General features: G+C 37.3%; 1 protein-coding gene across 13 annotated transcripts in view; it reads right to left on the bottom strand.

Annotated features, from left to right (window-relative positions):
* Positions 1–276: 276 nt before the first annotated feature.
* The window catches only part of PDE4D (phosphodiesterase 4D), a 1,241,089-nt gene continuing 1,222,674 nt past the window's right edge, over positions 277–18,691 (bottom strand). For all 13 annotated transcript variants that reach the window (XM_079144026.1, XM_079144025.1, XM_079144027.1 and 10 more), the window contains 9 exons: positions 18,334–18,427; positions 16,634–16,806; positions 15,940–16,038; positions 14,897–15,061; positions 13,462–13,561; positions 3,083–3,237; positions 2,159–2,281; positions 1,477–1,659; positions 277–919 (listed from right to left, as the gene is read on the bottom strand). In XM_079144026.1, coding sequence (XP_079000152.1) covers positions 506–919; positions 1,477–1,659; positions 2,159–2,281; positions 3,083–3,237; positions 13,462–13,561; positions 14,897–15,061; positions 15,940–16,038; positions 16,634–16,806; positions 18,334–18,427 — 1,506 coding nt within the window. In that variant the 3' untranslated portion in view covers positions 277–505. The remainder of the gene's footprint in view (positions 920–1,476; positions 1,660–2,158; positions 2,282–3,082; positions 3,238–13,461; positions 13,562–14,896; positions 15,062–15,939; positions 16,039–16,633; positions 16,807–18,333; positions 18,428–18,691) is intronic.

Genomic DNA, 18,691 nt, shown 5'->3' with positions numbered 1-18,691 from the left:
AAGACTTGAAATTAGAAAATTATGCAATTTCTGTGGCTCATCCTCCTCCTGGGAACAGATTCATGCTGTGTCCTATTTGTGACATTTTTGTTGCTTCATCCACTAAGTTCACTCTGTCCATGTAATGCCTTCTTTCTTCCAAAAAATATTGCAAACAAATAAAAGAAACCCCAAATCCAATCCACTGTTGGGCTGCCTGATGAGCCACACTCCCTTGAAAACATTTTGGAGTTAATTTTATCTGCTTTGTCAGCTCTCCCAAGCTGAAATCTTGTTAAAATGCTGTTCTCAAAGATGTCCCCCTTGCTCTGATGACATGGAGGTGAAGAAACTGGTTATGATATTCCTGAGCGCGAGACTGAGTAGTCAAGGTCAGTTTTGTTCAACAAACGTCCTGGCAGATGAGAGTGAGGTGTGACCATGGTTGTGGCATGTGACATGCACTTTGGAAACAATTTTTCTATTTAAAAAAAAAAAAAAAAAAGGCATGACAGTCTCTGTACTGTTACGTGTCAGGAGAATAATCATCTATGACAGGAGCTTCCGGCTGGCTTTCTTCTTCCCCCACTGCCTCCTCTTCCACCTGTTCATCAAGGGGAATTTCAGTAGACTCTGAGTCTTGAGTACACAGAGTCTTGGAGTCACTGCAGCTAGTGTCTTCTTCCACTTGACTTCCACTGTCCTTCTCGGTGTCCGACTCACCATCTTCCTCTAAAGTTAGTTCAAACTGGAATTTCTCAGTTTGACCCTGCCGGCCCTCCTCTTGGTCATCAGGTGCAGGAGAGGGGCTCTGAGGGATTGTGCTCTGGTACCATTCACGATTGTCCTCCAAAGTGTCCAAAATGTCCTGGGCATCAGGATGTACAAGGTCTGCCCAGGTCTCCCAGAGAGGATGAACAATGTAGTCTATGAAGCCCACCTAGTGAAAAAAGAAGTTCAATATGAGAAGTCCGTTTGGACTGAGAGACCATGGAGAAGGTTAAGTAGATCATGGCCCACAAATATAATACAGATCTGAAGGTTACTAACTTTAATTTGGTTAAATAGTCATTATTTGAGAAAGAGATCATATAAAAGTGCTTTTTCTAGCTGGTGAAAGCCTCTAGAATAACTATTAGTTGAAGAGTATGTTCACAATGTAAAATCATTTTCCCTTATTTACATGGTAGGATATGGGGCTTGGCCCTTATTTTCAAATAGCCAAGGTAAAGGTGAATCCAGATAACTGAAAGAAGCCGAATACTCTCTGTTATATGAATGTGGTCATAATGAGTGAAGAGAATGCAGGGAGTGGATGCACAGCTAGGGAAATCTAAGTTCCATGGCTGCAGGTTTGCTAGATCGTAAGTACTAAGGATCATAAGGTGAAACTGATCCTGTCAAAACCAAGTCATTTTAAAAGCCTTCAAACACACTATGAGTAACCGAACGCTAGCTGCATCTTTTCTCTTGAAAGCCTTCTGTGCCATGCCTTACCTGTGATTTTTCTACAGATGCATTGTGCTTGTCACACATGGGACTTATCTCCATGCCACGCTCCCTCTCTCGGTCTCCTTGGCGGAAGAACTCCTCCATTATCCGGTCTGTCCACTGGCGGTACAGCTGGAGAGGCTTCGTTGGGTTGCTCAGGTCTGCACAGTGCACCATATTCTGAAGGACCTAAAGGAGACAGAGTCCTCCTCTACTCAGCACCTGCTCCCCATTTTTTTAACTAGAAATTCATGTCATATGACTGTGACACTTAAAAATACATGTAGTGTTAAGATTTATTCCAAACAGCTCAACCAAGATGTGTCTGTGTGTGGTTCACACTTGTATAAATAGTTCCAAATTATGCCACTTCTACTGCATCTAAGTATCATAAGAGGAGCTGTCTATGATGGTTAATGAAATTCAGACCTCCTTACATGGATTTTTTTTTGTGTGCGTGTGTTAGTTTTTCTGTTTCTAAAATATATGTGCAACTGAAAAGACCAATAAGTTTCTACATAGTTAATAATCAGGATGAGAATGTGGATAAAAATCTTGCCCAAAGTTGCTAAGAGTATAAGATGGATGAAGGGAAAAATGAATTTTATCAAAGCAGAATACACAGACACATGTGCATGTGAACACACACACACACACACACACACAACAAAGTCAAATAACAATTTACCTGAATCCTATCAGAATAATTATCAAGGAGAAGAACCCCAGAACTTGTCACTTTCTTAGTTTCAACCATAGTTTTCAAATCAGCCAGTAGATTCATGTGCTTCGACATGTCTGTTGCAAGTACCTTAAAACATAAAGAATATTAAGTCCAAAGGAAAAAGTCAGAATTGGCATATGAATACATTTTTTGCAGAATGTGAGAGGGAATGGAAAACCACTATGACTTCTGATGGCAATATATGGAACTTCGAAGGGCACAGTCTTTTGCCTTTGCTAAAGTCTCCTGGAAGCCCAGCTAAACATGTACACTATGCAGAACTCTCAGGCACTGACCACCACCTTCATGGTGAAAATACGATGACATCTCTGAGGATAAGACATCATCACACGTTTCAAAGTTTCTTCATTCCTTGGCCTCCAAAGTGGTTATTAGATTACAATGAGGGAATTCAAGGTTGCTCACAGACCACTTCAGAAACAGTATTCTGGTTAATTTTCTGCTTATCCAAGAAAGATAATCCCTGTCTCTGTGTGTATGAAGCTAGTAATTTTTCATAACCAGAGATTTTTCTGCATCTCATAATCACTCTAAATAATGTACACAGAGAAGAGAGTGAAGTCATATACACTCCAGCTACAGTCCAAACCCTTGACTTTTGCTTCTCCATCTTTTTCTGCCTGCTGCATGGAGTTCAGAAAATAAAACCTGAATAATGAGGTCAAACTATTACTATTCTTAAATTCAAACTGCTGGAAGTAGACAACCTATTATAGAACGGCACTGCCAGTAACAGGCACAGCTTCTAGAACAAAAAGGGTGACAAAGGCTTGGAAATACACTTGCTTTTACCTGATACTCATCTCATTCTCACATTTTTTTAGACAACTTTCATCACAATTTTTTTTTTCTTTGTCAACTACTTACAATGTCAATGACCATTTTCCTTAAAGATTGTCTTTGCTTTTTGGTCAAATTCTGGAAAATGTCACAGTTTTCTTCCTGAAGCAACTTAAAGCCCACGGCCAAATGATGGTTCTCTAAGACAGAGGAGTCGTTATACATCAAGGCAAGTTCAGAGTCTAAAAGGAAATGAGACAGATGATCACCAAAGCTGTTTAATTAGAAGTCTATCTTATTTTTAAAGTTCTATGATACTTTGGGTTTAGGATGCAATTTGCCTTAAACTTCTCATTCATTCGTTGGAGTGAATTCCAATGTTAACTAACACATGGCAGGGCATTTCGCTCTGTGGGCCTCAGCTTCTTTCTTGGCCAGATGACTTTTAACCTCTCCTTGTAATCTGCCATAAACTCAGTGGGACACTGAGTGGAATATGGCATTATTTTTAACATCAGCAACATGTTCAGAGCATAAGATGTTGTATTCCTGATAACTGTGAATTCCCTGTCCTACAACTTATATAAGGTGAGGATCATATAATGCAGCTGTGAACTTACAGTAAGTGCAAGGATAGTGCAAAACATATGAACAATATCAGATATGCTTATGCTGCTCTTATTTTCTTCCACAGGACAGCTTTGAAAGTCTAAGTTTTATTCACTTTTTTCCATTTCCTTTTCCAAGTATCCCGGATATTCATATATGCATGTAAGCTTGCCCCCTGCTTGCTCATGGCTTCCAAAAGATTGTATTCTGCCATCTACATGTCCTGTGATACTGCCCTGGACCCATGTCTGTCAGGCAGGAAGAAATCCTGCCATTTCCCCAGATCTCTAAATAGCAATCCCAGATCTAGAAGGTAGTTATTTAAAAAAAAAAAAAAAAAAAAAAAATGGTGCTTTATTCTGTTTCCATTTAACTCCTTGAAGTCCTTGTAAAGACTAAAAACACATGTATTGATCTTTTTTTCTGACTAATGAATAGAATACATTTGGAAAGCTCTTCTAAGGAAGAAATGCCCTGTCCCACTCATTGTTTTCAAGGAACCTGGGAGGGCAGCAGAGGCTAAATCTAAATTTTTGCTACCAAGTTACAGGAACAGAGATGTCTAGGATAGTAGGGAGTGGATGTGTAGGTAATGTTTGGTTTTCTTTCTGGATAAAGCAACAATATTAATTTTTTTTAAAAAGGCAGTAAGTATCTAGTTAAGTTTTACTTTTAAACCTATAAAAAAGTCTGTCTATAGATGATTAAGCACACAGAAATCAGAAATTTAACAGTGAATAGGATCCTAGCATATGACATTACTGTGGTTCCATTGTGGAAATTACATTAAATAAACACACTGAAAGGAAAGGCGTAATGTTTTCTAGTTGGGGAAATAATGCTGAATCAATCTAGTAGGGCTCATTTAAGGGAGAAAATATGCGTGGAAATAAGGCATTTGTTGTAATAGAGGACTTGACTGACTTTACAAAAACCCTAGGTTTAAATGACCCCTGAAAAGAGATATAAGAAATGAAGGCCATTTAGTCTGCAGAAGAAAAAAATGAGGAGCTACTATGTCCAGGAAAAGGGTGATCTGCCTAGTGAAACTGCAGTGGGGAATTCTATTCAATGTAAGAATGTAAGGATGGCCTTACATGGGTCAGATGCCCCAGGGCACTGGCTAAGCCTGCCTTGGAAAACAGTCATCTCCTGACAGGGAAAGTCCTGATTTCAGCTAGAAAGGCTGTGAAGCGATTCCTTTTTGATCTAATGGGCCTATTCAGCCTCTTCTCTCTGAGGCCATCACAGGAAGGTGGTGGTGACTATTATTTTTAAATAAATGAAGGTCAGCATTTAAGAACCTAAATCTCAGGGTAGAAGTTTAACTTTCTACTCATGTTTAAGACTGAAGGCATGTGGTCACATCTAAAAGGGGAGGCAAGGTTCTGCAGCTCCTCAATAGATTTCTACAAAAGACTCTATTCCATCACTTCTTAGTAGAGTCCTTGAAGCTCAGGAATCATTGGGAAGTTATTTTCATACTTCGGCACAATGGGGTGGAGGCTAGCATGGGTCTCATTTTTGGTGAAATCCTCTCATCTTCAAGGCAAGTACAATTACCTCTTCCATGCAGCCTTCCTCCTTGATTATCCCACCCAGAACTACTCACATGTCCTGTCAGCTCCTATACTGTTCTGCATCACTCACTGGGAATTTATCACATTCATTTTATCTGTCCTTCTATCTGCACACATCTTTCAACTGTCTTGCCCCAAACCTCCTAGATAAAGGTAAATATTTTTAATTGAACAGGCTTGTTTGTCTGGTTTTTCTGAGTCACTTCAAGTTTTCCTAACATACAAACCAAAGAGAGGAACAGAATCTCATGAAGCACAGCAGTTAGAGGACTTTCATGCCAGGCATTGTACTAAGTGGTTTGTAGGAATCATCCCACTTAATCCTCACAACAATTCTCCTAGGAAGATTCTTGTGATATAGCCATTTATAAATGAAGAAAATGAGCTTTAGGGATGGAAAGTAAATGCCAACGTCACCTGGCTGTCAAATACTAGGGCTAGTACTTAAAAGCAGGCAGTCTCTAGAGACCTCACCTCATACTATTATTACAGATGCTTTAAAAATAGAGATGACAACTGTGAGCAGTGAGCTCTAACAGTGAATCAGGAAATGCCAAACATGATCCCTTCAGTGCCTGGCACATATTAATAACTATATAAGTATTCTCTATTGTATTGATGGACCAAGCATTTCTTCACAAACCCAAAGCCATTATTTATTATAGATAGATCAATTATGCTCATTTTTAAGAATTACCCTGGATCATCAAGAATAAATTACATTATTCTCAATATATTGCTACATTTAATCTCCAAGTCCCTCTCTTCTGAGTCCTCGCTGGGTTGGGGGTGGAGGGTGGGAAGGTACCACCACATAACTGAGATCATGTACTTCACCTAGCTGATGCAGATTAAGTGTGTGTTCTCAATAATGTAATAAAATGCCTAATTACAGGAGTTGGCTCAGGCAATTATGCAGGCCTGCAAGCTGGAGAAGTAGGAAAGCCAGGGGTCTAATTCAGTTCTAGAGTGAGGTCTGAGAACGGGAACGTGGGGAGACTGATGTATAAGTTCTCTCTGGTAACCAGGAGCACTGATGTCCCAAGGCAGGAGAATATGGGATCCCAGCTCAACCAGAAGTGAGTTTGCCCTTACGGTTTCATTCAGGCCCTCAATGGACTGGTCGATGCCCACTTCACTGGGGAGGGCAATCTTCTTTACTCAATTTACTGATGCAAATGCTAATCTCTTCTGAACACAGAACACACCAGAAAGAATATTTACCAGACACGCTGGCAATCCTTAGCCTAGTCAAGTCACACACAAAATCACCCATCACAAAGTCCACCCCTTTGCCAACCTGGCACCTATATACAACGCGTCTCCCTAAGCTCTGTGTAGTCTCTAGCTAGAGACAATAACAAGCTCTCGATTCCACCTAACATGATACGACTATTCTGTATGCAACTGAGAACACACTAAATCCTTCTCCAGAAGAGGTAAAGCTCTGGAGTGATGCTATTCTTCTAGTGATATTCTGCAACTTAAATACTATGATGCAAAATTAACAATACCTAAAAATGGATGTAAAGTCCATTCATTACTTGGATGGAGGGAAAAAGGGGAAAAACAAAGAAAATTTCCTAATATATGTATATCTACACACAAAAGGGTGATCTTAAATAAGAAAGAAGTGCTCATGACAATTAGGGTCCTCATTTCCATAACTGGTCTTGTGCTCACAGCTGGTATTTCGAACTACCTTTCTCTATTACTCATTCTTTATCTCCTTCATCTTTAGAAAGTACCTAGTCATGGTTCTTTTTCTACTGGGGTGACACAAATCTTCATTCCTGAATGGTCATTAGTAATCTTGCCTGGCTTGGGGTGTTGTAGTTTGCCCTTGGCCTTACTCACGTGACATAGTAAAATAAGAGGTGCATCAGCGATCTCCTGTATTCCATACACACTCTTCCCTACCTAGGCGGTGGAGTAATAATCCAGTTTCCCCCTGGTGGTTCAGATCAGTCCTCCCAGATAACACTGTAACTCCTTTCTTGGTGTCTTCTTCATTTGGAGCCATACAGAATCCAAAGGGGCTGGATCTTAACTTCTAGGTGAGTGAATTACTGTCATGCTTCTTGGTAAAAGCATTACTCCTATGGAACTAAGACCTCTAGGCCAAAGAACATAATGTTGCCAAAACAGAAAAAAAAAAAAATTTTTAGTGGGTAACTGGGGGTAAGAGTGAGTGGTGCTACTTCCATGTCCATTTTTGCTTCCTGGATCTGCGAGTCGTGGTTATGGGAGAAGAAGCACCAAGTGCTGAACACTGGTTGAGATCACACATGGCCTTCTGGAACACTTTGCCCCAGCCTGCATGGTATCCCCACCTAGCTGGAGATGTAACTGAGGCAACTCCACCATTCTAATTAAGTTAGTCACTTCTGGATGGTGGGTAGCCTTTGGCAGTGCTCCATAAGTGAATAATGGCACAGCTACTAGATCTGCTGAATCATATGGCTCAAGTGTAGAGTAACCTGCATAGCAGCCTGGACTTGCTGCAGAGCCTTCTCTTATTCTGTGCCCCCACTCAAAACTAGTAGCTCTTCAGATCACTTGGTAAATGGGTCAAAATAACACACCCAAACAAAAAACTGGGTACTAGGCATTGTGCCTCCTTCTTAGTTGTAGGAGGGGCCAGATGTAACGATTTATCCCTCTTCTTAGAAGAGATATATCAACATTCCCATACCACTGGACCCTTAGAAATTTCACTAAGGCAGAGGGCCCCTGAGTTTATTTGGATTAATTTCCTAATCAATGTCCTCATTATACCAGCAGAGATCCTGGGAAGTTGGGAGCTCAATTTGCAATGTAGTTAGTCAATCACAGGAAACAGTTCTGCCTGGCACACCTAGAAGAACTTAGGCCACTGATGTGGTATTTGATCTAGGAATTCCAATCCCCAACTTCATCCTTTTCCCTCACCACTTGATCCAGTGACATCAGCAATAACCAACTAATTTCATTACATTCCTGAATTTTCTAAAAATGTTTGAGAATCACTTAGCTCCTTGCTTCTTATGTAAGTACAGTTCACCCCATGGACTATCAATGCTACTGAAAACAGTCATTGCTGTCTTTAAACTTAATCATGTTAGAAAGCCATTTCCAGAAATCCCATAATTAATTCAGAAAAGTCATCCTCAAAACTCTCTTCCTCTATAACCATTCCCTGTTCCAAAATCACTATTATGGGATCTCTAGAGAAATAAAACCAACAGGATAGAGAGAGATATATTCCAATGTGTTTATTATAGGAACTGGCTCAGGAATTGGCTCAGGTGATTATGGATGCCAATATCCCAGGATCTGCAGTCTAGAGCTGGAGAAACAAAAAAGCTGGCAGTGTGATTCAGTCCCAGTCTGAAGGACTGAGTTAGGGAATAAATGGGGAGGGGATGGAGGGAGTGGAGAAAGTAATTGATGTAAGTCCCAGTTCACAACTGAAGGCCAAGGACCAGCAGCATGGATATCTGACAGCAGGAGAGGATGCCGTCCTAGCTCAAAATGAGAAGAAGAGTTTGCTCTTCTTCGACATCTTCTATTCTATTCAGCCCCCAATGGTTTGGATGATGTCTACTTACATAGATGAGGATAATCTTTACTTAATTTACTGATTCAAATGCTAATCTCTTCTGAAAAAATTCTCACAGATTCACCCAAAATTATTTTTTGCCAGCTTCTGGGCAAGCCTCAGCCTGGTTAAGTTTACAAATAAAATTTACTCTCGCATCCTTAGACTATAGGCCCCTGCGGGGCAAAGTACTTCTTTCTTGTGCTTTAATACAACCGCAGATCCATTCCATATATACCTCTGCTTATATCTGCTTGATAAAATATACTTTGAAGAGTAAATTAAATGCGTATTCATCATATAAGGGTTTGAGAAATGGTCATGAGCTTGGAACTTGAACAGACGTGGCTGTGAAATCAGCATCCAACTTCTCTTCCTTTGATCTTGTAAAGTAAGAACAACCCTCACCAAACTCCTGGGAGGATTATATGCCAGTAACATAATGGACATGTGGGGGCTTCGAGTAATGCCCCAGGGGTTTCCTCCACAAATTGCAGCTGGACAGAAACAGTGGGGACTGACTTGAAACCTACATTTCAGCAGCTCTCAGTCTAAGAAAAGAAACAGGAAACAGTTTTTAAAACATTTTTTTTTTTTTTTTTTTAACCAGGAAGAGCCTGTTTAAAAGGCACAGAAATAAGAGAAGATGGAGCCTTCATGTGATGGTCAGAAAGTCCATGTGGTGGATCCAAGCCAACACTAGGAGATGGGGCTGGCACACTTAGAATCGGGGTGAAGACTGGGGTATGGACAACAAGAGTAAGAACTATATTCTCACTGTTACTATAGCTTTACTAGCTTGAGCCCAGAGCTTGAAAATGACAGCAGGCTACACTGGGACTCTAAGTTATAGAAGACAAGAACAAAAGTCTTCAAAAGGATTTCTGAACAAAACATTTGTCCTTGAAATGGGGAGAGGAAGTGGTGGTTTTAACTTAATATTGGTGCTTACATCAAAGAGTTAAAGTTGCTTGCTCATTCCCTCAACTCCTCTTTCTGTGCCTCAAGCCTGCACTGTTTTCCTTCAAAGCCCTGACACCATCGCATGCCACATGTTCACTTAAGCTCTGTCTTTTTCAGCAGAATGCAAGTTCCTAAGAGCCAAGGCTCAATCTGGGCCACCATGCATTCCTAGTGCCAGAACCAAATTTGAATACATTTTTATTGGGTAAAATAACCTCAGTAGTTACATCTATACCACATCTGTTAAAAATGAATTAACCCTTTAATAAAAGATATTAGGTTTATACAGAAAAACAAAATTCTCTACATAATTCATAATATGGCTATGGGAAATGTATTTTTAAATAACATTAGAGAAATTAAAAACTATATGTACTGGTCATTAGCTCTAACTTCACCTTAATATGATGTGATGCTTCTCTGCTTTTAGAAGCCAAAATACATATGCTTTGATTACATGCCTAATATAAATAAGTCTCTCTTTACAACTTGGCCATCTTTGATATAAACAAAAATGATTCTTTTCCAAGTAATATTTAATGCTATGCATATTCTGCACTTTTGACACTGCCTTTTTATTTTCAGAAAATAAAGCTGTGAAGTTAGATAATTTTTTTATAATAAAGACATTCTAGAATGTTATATTCAAGACTTCATGATCCAGTTCACATTTATAGGCTTAATTTCCTACATTGTCCTTAAAAAAAGAAAAGAAAAGAAACTATAGGTGGAATTTCAGTTTCTTTAAGTCACACTCCTTTATATCTCCAAGTTATTCATTAAAGCTCAACCAACTCTGCCAAGTAAAGATCTCTCTATTTTCAGAACCTCCAGGCTGCTTACAGTGAGTACAAGCACAATTAGTGTCAAATCATTTGGGCACCCAAAACTAACACACGTGACATGATTAATGAGAACCAGGATCATAACTAAGAAGCAGACTGTAACTGCGCTGTAAACCAGCCAGATGCGGCCTAGTGCCCTCTGAAATCATGTAACTTCCATGTAACTTCAGGACATTCCTTTACCTCGCTGCACTCAAAGGTGCCTTTACAGTAAGACAGATAACCTTCCAACTATGGGTTTATAAATCTGATAATTAGGACTTTTTAGAATTCCTTTTTATAAAAAATGGGATTCGATCTTCAGTTTGGGGCAGACTGGAGCTGCAGCTCTGAGCCAAGAACAGAAGAGAGGGTGCTAGTCTGACTCACTGATGTTCAACTGATCCATAAACATAGGAGAAAAATACCAACTTTAGTCTATAAAGGAAAAAAAAAAAACATTTACAGCAGATCAAAAATAAATGCATTGCCGGGTGAAGTGGCACATGCCTATAATCCTAGTGACTCTGGAGGCTGAGGCAGGAAGATCGCAAGTCCGAGGCCAGCCTCAGAAACTTAGCAAGACCCTGGCTCAAAATATAATATAAAAAAAAGAGGCTGGAGATGTGGCTCAGCAGTTAAGCAATCACTTAAGTAAATAAATGTATAATTCTGATCATTTCACAAAGCTAATTATTACAAGTTGTAAGAGATTCACAGTATCACAGGTAGCAAGGAACTTCCAGGTCCAGGATTAGTCATCCTTCCACCCCAGGAGGTCACCAGAACAAAGACCTTAAGTGGACATCTTGGCTACTCTCTCTGTATTTACACTCCTCCAAATTTCTCCATTATCTGTTTCAGGAACTCTTAAGCTTCAATGGGTATTAGGTTTATCTATAGACTGGGGCTGTGCTTGCTTAAGTGACATGCTCTACAGATTCCAAGATGCTCACCACAGTCCTCCAGGGCATTATCCTAGGAGGGGTCACAAGAAAGATTAGAACTGGTCTTTATTATTCTTTAAAAAATATATCAGAGTACTTGAAAGACAGTAATTTTACTATCACTTTGTCCTCTTTTTAATTCTAGTGTTATCATAAGGGAACATAAAATATGATACATAATAGAATGCAAAGGAAACATATTATTCTGAATGTTCACTGTTATTAATTGAAAAAATTGATATTAACTGATATTTCTTAAATATCAAATATAAAATAAAAATAATATTTTTATGTATTTGTTAAAAATCAATGTTAGAAACATACACAGACATGTGTAGTACCTAAATACCAAACCTGGCCAGGTCCCTGGAAGGTGCCAGCATACACTGTACTGCATGCTTCTCAGGAAGGACACAGTCCACCCTAATCACTAACACACTGCAACCCTAGGAGAGGCATCTACTGTATGTCAATATTTATCTATGTATGCTTTTAAAAAATATATAATAAATTTAATATTTATTTTATATGTATTATATATTAATATGTATAAGTATGTATATTTTAAATATATTTAATACATATTTTTAGATATTGATGGACCTTTATTTTTATTCATTTATTTTTTTGTGGTGCTGAGAATCGAACCCAGGGCCTCACACAGGCTAGTCAAGTCCTCTACCACTGAGCCACATCCCCAGCCTTCTATGTCTGCTTTCATGGGTACCCAGCTACAGGTTCTCATTAGGTATCGGGAACATGAAATATTATCCTGCCTAACCTGTGTAAGTAAGTTCCTAAACCAAGCTTCTAAAATATACTTGACTAAGCACACATCTCAGGACACTTGTAACTTTTCCAATCTTTTTGATGTGTGAATCACTAAAGTGTATTTTGCTATAGGTAGGGCAGAGGCTGTTAAAAGACACAGAAGTAGATTTAAATAATTCTTAAGTCTGAGTCAAATACCTCAAAGAAAGAGTGCATTTAATTTTTCTCTTTAGATCTGGGTATAGTCAAGTATAAGAAATGAACAGTAAGTACCCAGATTGTACTATGGCTAGATTGTTATAGCATGTGAGAAGACTATTATCCACAAATTCAAGCAGGAAAAAAAAGGCAGATTCTTAAAATGAAAAAATTTTTTTTAAACAACTTTGCATTTTTTTAATACATAAAAGTAAAATCATAATATTAATATATTTTAGTGACTAGGAATTAAATCACAGTATATTTAAGTAATTTACCTATTGACTGCAAGTACCAAACAGAATTTCTATAAAACTAACCTCTTTCCAAAGGCAAAAGTGGAACATCACCTAAACATTCCCTGCAGAGGTTTGCTGTGTAGCTGTCAGAGACGTCCACTGTCAGAGATGTCCACATTGAACATTCTCTACCATCCTTAACATTTTGAAATTCAGCAATGACTTCTTAAACAGTGAGAGGTCACCACTGAGAAAGACTGAATGATTAAAATATCAAATTAAGAGAGAAGTTCCTGTTACCCCCATTAAGAGGTTTAAAAAGGAAAGAAGGGGGCTGGGCCTGTGGAGGGTGGGGAAAGGTGAGCTACAGCTTCTGAAAGGGATGAAATGATGATCTACATAAAGTGAAGGTCTATTAGTACCCAATCATTCCCATTGCTTTGCTTTGGTTTTTTTAAACCTTTAAGGGCAGCATAGCTCTCTAAATATCTCTTCATATTTTCACTTTTGATTATCATCCTTATCTAGGGAAACAGCAATATACTATTTTCAGAGAAGTACTATAACACATATTTTCAAGCATCATAATATTCCGTGGGATGATAACTTTCAGAAACAAATTACAGTAACATACACTATCAATAAAACACATACACATCTCAAAAGAACTTTATAGACCTGGAAAAAAACACCCCAAATTTACAATGACCCTCAGAAAAACTTGTTCTGCAAAGATCAATGAACTTTTTACTTACTTGTATTGATCAGAAATTGATTTGACACACCAGGATGATCTACATCATGTATTGCACTAGCAAAAATTGCTGCAAGAATCTCCAAATCTGTAAACACAGCCTGGAAAATCAGACAATATCCATGTTACTATTCTATAATGATATGAATGAAAAGTATAAATGAAGCGAGAAATGACTTCCTAGAATTCAGATGGAAAACAAAACTTCAAAATATATTATCATCATGTATTATGAACAGATTTTTAGAAAATGTGGTACCTATAAATTTTTTAAGTATAATTCTGGAAGAAAATATTTTAACTTTATTACATCTGAGAATCATATTTTTATAAATTATAAAAAAAATCCTTTTGTTTTGTTTTGTTTTGTACTGGGGATTGAACTTGGGGCACTTGAACACTGAGCCACATCCCCAGTCCTATTTCGTATTTTATTTAGAGACAGGGTCTTACTGAGTTGCTTAGTGCCTCACTTTTGCTGAGGCTGGCTTTGAACTCATGATCCTTCTGCCTTAGCCTCCTGAGATGCTGGAATTACAGGCATGCACCACCATGCTTAGCAAAACAGAGTATCTTAATAAGAGGACTATTCTTTTCTTTGATGCAAATCAAGGTTTCTCAACTTCAGCACTGGTCATATTTTGTGCCAGGTAACACTATGTGTGATGCTGTCCTGTATTTGCACATTATAGGATATTTAGCTGAACTCTTGGTTTGACCCAAGACATGCCAGTAGCATGTACAATCAAACGTGATAGTTTTGACAACCAAAACTTTCTCCAGGCATTCCAAATGTCCCTAGAGGTTGAGGTTGGGAATAAAGGAGGCAAGACGTCATCTAAAGTTGAGAACCATTCATCCAAATGATGAGGTATTAACATAATTTTATAATAAGAATGATACAAACTACATACAAAAAAGAATCTTTAATGATACAAACTACATACAAAAAAGAATCTTTTCCGAAAATGATAAAGGAAATCAAATTGCTTCAGTAAACACTTATTGGAATAATGTCAAGGATTTGAAAAAAATTAAAGAAGTATTTCTTTCTAATAAATTTTATGGAAAATATCAATGCATTCACTGTTTACATTTTATAAAATAATTATTCTTTGAACTTACATAGAAAAGTCATAAACTGAATTTGAAGAAAACAAACAAAAAGTCCAGATGTGCTTTATAAAATGTCCACTGGATCATTTCAAAAGAAGCAATATCATAAACAGATGAGTCTCTAAATCTTTGACCCACTTGTACAGACAAATTCATCAAAGACCTCACTGTTTATTAACCACAGCATTTTTCCTCTGTAAGTCAACAAATTTCCAATGAAGCCAATTATTGTCTGCGTCATAAACTCTTCAGTATGAAAGTTTAAGACACTTTCATGAATGGCAAGTTAGTGTTCTTAAAATTTTAAAATACAGATTTACCTCCAAAGCAGGTGTGGACAGTAGCACATGAGTGGACTGGACAACATCTGCAGCATGGATGTTGTTGTGATAGGCCACATCAGCATGGTAATGGTCTTCGAGGGTCATAAGGTATGTAATTAGAGTGTCTACTGGAATTTTAAATGTTTTTAACAAATCCCGTTCCTGTAGAAGAAGAAATTCTTGTAACATTTTTGTCTTTTTATTTAAAAAAAAAAGTTTCACAGAGAATGTTAAAAAAAAAAAAATCACACACCAGAACTTCCTACAGATGACTCAGAAACAGAAATAGCACTTTCCCATGTTCAGTGAAGGAAATGGAAATACTTGGGAAGATATAGAACTTAGGGGGCAATATCAGAGTTGAATTGTCCTTCTGGAGGACAACAGTACTTTATTCAAACCTATGGTGTCAGGAATGAGTTGCCTACTATAAAAACTTCAGTGTCCCATGACTATGGAGGTACCTGCAGTAGAATACCATTGATTCAATCCCTAGACCACACCAGCTCTACTCTCCTTCTAGGGCTGGAGTTTCCCATTCAAGTCTCAGTGTATCAGCAACAGTCTCAAATTCTTATTTAAATCTCATCCTGAGCTGGGGTAAAGGCTCCACAAGAATAAGTGGATATGGAAAAGATAGTAGCACACAAAAAATTGATTAAAGAAATTATGTTCTGAGGTTAGTCTGTGGAAATTTCTCTTTTTTTAAAGTTGGCACTCCATTCCCTATGCAAGTCAGGATTATAAAGATGCTTCTTAAACTACTGTTTTAATGAATTGCTTCATCCCCCCATAACACATCTTTTTCTTAAATGGAAAAAAATAAATAAATAAAATATATTTGTGTTTTATCCACACTCCACTATTCTATATCTTTATTTGTCCCTTGGAAAAGGAAAAGATTAGGAGAAAAGATACTGTCGAAATGAACAACAACAACAAAAGGGTGAGTAATAAGGAAGACAAAATGCATACACATTTCATAGACTCAACAGTAAGTCCCTGCACAAAAGAACTGTGATAGAACTCAACTATTATACCTGAAAAATGGTGTGCATGATAACAGTCAGAGGCCGGTTACCAGACAACTCAGCTATTCTGAAAACATGAAGACCCCATTTGTTCACATCTTCTAGTTCCTGGCATTAAAAAATGGCATCAAAAAATTAGAACATGGAAGAACATGAGGCAATGAACACAAATATTTAAAAATTAGTGACTCTGATGGGAAGATTGGTAGATTTTTTTTTTAAAAATGACTCATTTTAAATATACCATGAAGTATAGGCAAACTTTAGGCAAATTTATTAAATGTACTGAAAACTGAGGAGCGTTGCTTAGCCTTGTCATTTTGACAATACATCATATTCACAGATTTTGAATATTTTAATATCAATCTCAAAGCATTTCTTCAATGGATAATATTTAGTCACAGGAAGTTAACTATTCTTCTAGAACCCAGAAGAGATGTAGACTAACTTCTTAAGACTAACTTCTTAAGACCAAAAATCAAATGAAGATGCAAAAAAGTAAGACATGTATACCAAACCACCTGTCTAAATTCACATATTAATAAACTTCAAATAATAAAAAGAGCTTTAAAAACTGCTTTTCTATCTTCAAACTACCCTATATAAATTAATGAACTTTTCCATCTATTTACAATAGAAGGAATTAAAATTCATGCAAAACATCACTGCATACTTATGATCATGCTCTCTGAAATTATCTTACCTTAGCCAGAACATCTTCTTGTTCGGTTTTAACTCCAAACCTCGGGATACTAGAATTAGTCAGACTAGAACTATGCATCAATTTCTTGACTCCACTGATCTGAGACATTGGTCTTTTCTTTTTCTCCTTTTCCTTCTGAGTTGGAGAAGGAATTTCCACTTCATGTTGCTTATCTTAAGAAATTTAGAAAATGTTCTACATTTATTATAAATTTTACTTTTAAAAAAACACAACATGCATAATTAGATAGGTTACAATTAATCACTGGGAAATGTTTACAGGCTATACTTTCTCTGGTAGAGTTGAATATTTATAATTTGATGAAAACTTGATATCCTCACACCCAAAATTAAGCAAATAAATTCTATAACAACTAATTAATGGCAAACATGCCCAGTGGTTATCTCCTGATATTGCCCAATGAAAAATTTTGCAAGACGTAATCATGATAGCAGACTTGGAGAAAGCACAATTCTTGGTTATTTGCACTGTTCACCAACTCCATTACATATGACATTAATTCAGAGGCTTGAAACTGCTCTTGCCAACTAAGGATTTCTGTATTCAACACATTTTAAAATAATAAAAAACTACCTCCACAAATGTAATAAAAATAGCAGTAACAAACCTAACAGTTAACTAAAACTAGTCATACTGTGAAAACTGAAGTAACATTTTTTGAAAGAAAATATGTGTTTATTTATTTTCTGTTACAGAAATAAGCTTTCTAAGAAAAAAAATTTTCAAAGGGAAGTAGTTACATCTGACAAGGTAAATTAAAAAAAATTTAAAAATGGAAATAGCATTTTGAATTTACTTGATTACCGCAGCTACTTTCCATTTCAATACTACAAAGAGATAAGTTATGATATAACCAAGTTTTACGGGAACCACAGAGAATTCCAACTATAATCTCTTAAGTGAATTTACACAATTGCTCCTTATTGTTTTCTATAGTAAAACACATCAGACGTCTTGGTACATCCATTCATCCAGTATTTAAAGCAGTCGGCAAACCTACTCATCCTTGCAGGTAGTATACTGTCATAAATGTCTGTTTGGTAATGTGCTAATCAGCTATTAGAACAGTTTTGTTTTGAAAGTAAATTTCAATCAAGGATTTGTTCAAATTACTGATTTTCACTTATTTCATTTTTTTGCTGCTGATGAAGTAGAGGGGCTGTCCCAGAACACTGGACTTTCAAATATTATTAGCAAACTTTTCTTCAGCAGTTGTACCCAACTTGCTCCCCAGTTTGCCAGATATGGCGTGCATTAGACATCGAAGTCATCAAGGGCAGGACTCTTTCTAATTTATCATTAAATACCTACTACTCAGTCAGGGGTGCATTTAAGAAAAATCTGTAAAATGCATGCATAAATATCTCATAAAGTATATTGTATGGTTTACTATTATGACAAAAAACTGACTAGGGATGTAGATCGGTGGTAGAATGCTTGCCTGTGTGAGGACCTGGCAATCCCTAGCACCACTGAGTAAATAAATACAATTTACTTTGTCACCTTAGTTTCTAAGGCTTAGAAATTTATAGTATCAAATTATTAAGATAATAAATAGGAATGGAATTTTTGACACTTATTTGGTTTCCAAAATGAATTGGTGCTCCAATCCCTCTCGAAAAGCCAACAAGCAAAGAATTCAAAAGAAAAATATTAAAGCCGCATGGAATTATTCTCACCTAAGAATGTGTTTGATATATACTCCGACACTTGGTTTCCAGACCGGCTCATTTCAGAGAGATGGGTGAGCTCCCGATTAAGCATTCTTTTAAACTGAAAAAAAAAAAAAAGATAAAATGAAACAACACAGAAGAGGAAATTTTAAGTGAAATAACAAAAGGATATCCTTGGACACAGGCAGATACACCCCCAAAACTTTAAAATTGCCTTCACAATTTAGATCAGTACTGTTCAACAGACCTTCAGCAATCATGGGGAATACCATGACCTGTGTTGTTCATGACAATGGCAGCCGAGTGCAGGTGGCTGCCAAGCACTTGAAATGTGGCCAATGTGAACAAGAACAGAATTTTGAAT

The sequence above is a fragment of the Sciurus vulgaris genome (genome assembly GCF_902686455.1).
Source record: "Sciurus vulgaris genome assembly, chromosome: 6".
Lineage (NCBI taxonomy): Eukaryota > Metazoa > Chordata > Mammalia > Rodentia > Sciuridae > Sciurus > Sciurus vulgaris.
The sequence above is the reverse complement of the archived record's forward strand: the minus strand, read 5'-3'. Positions and strand labels throughout refer to the sequence as shown.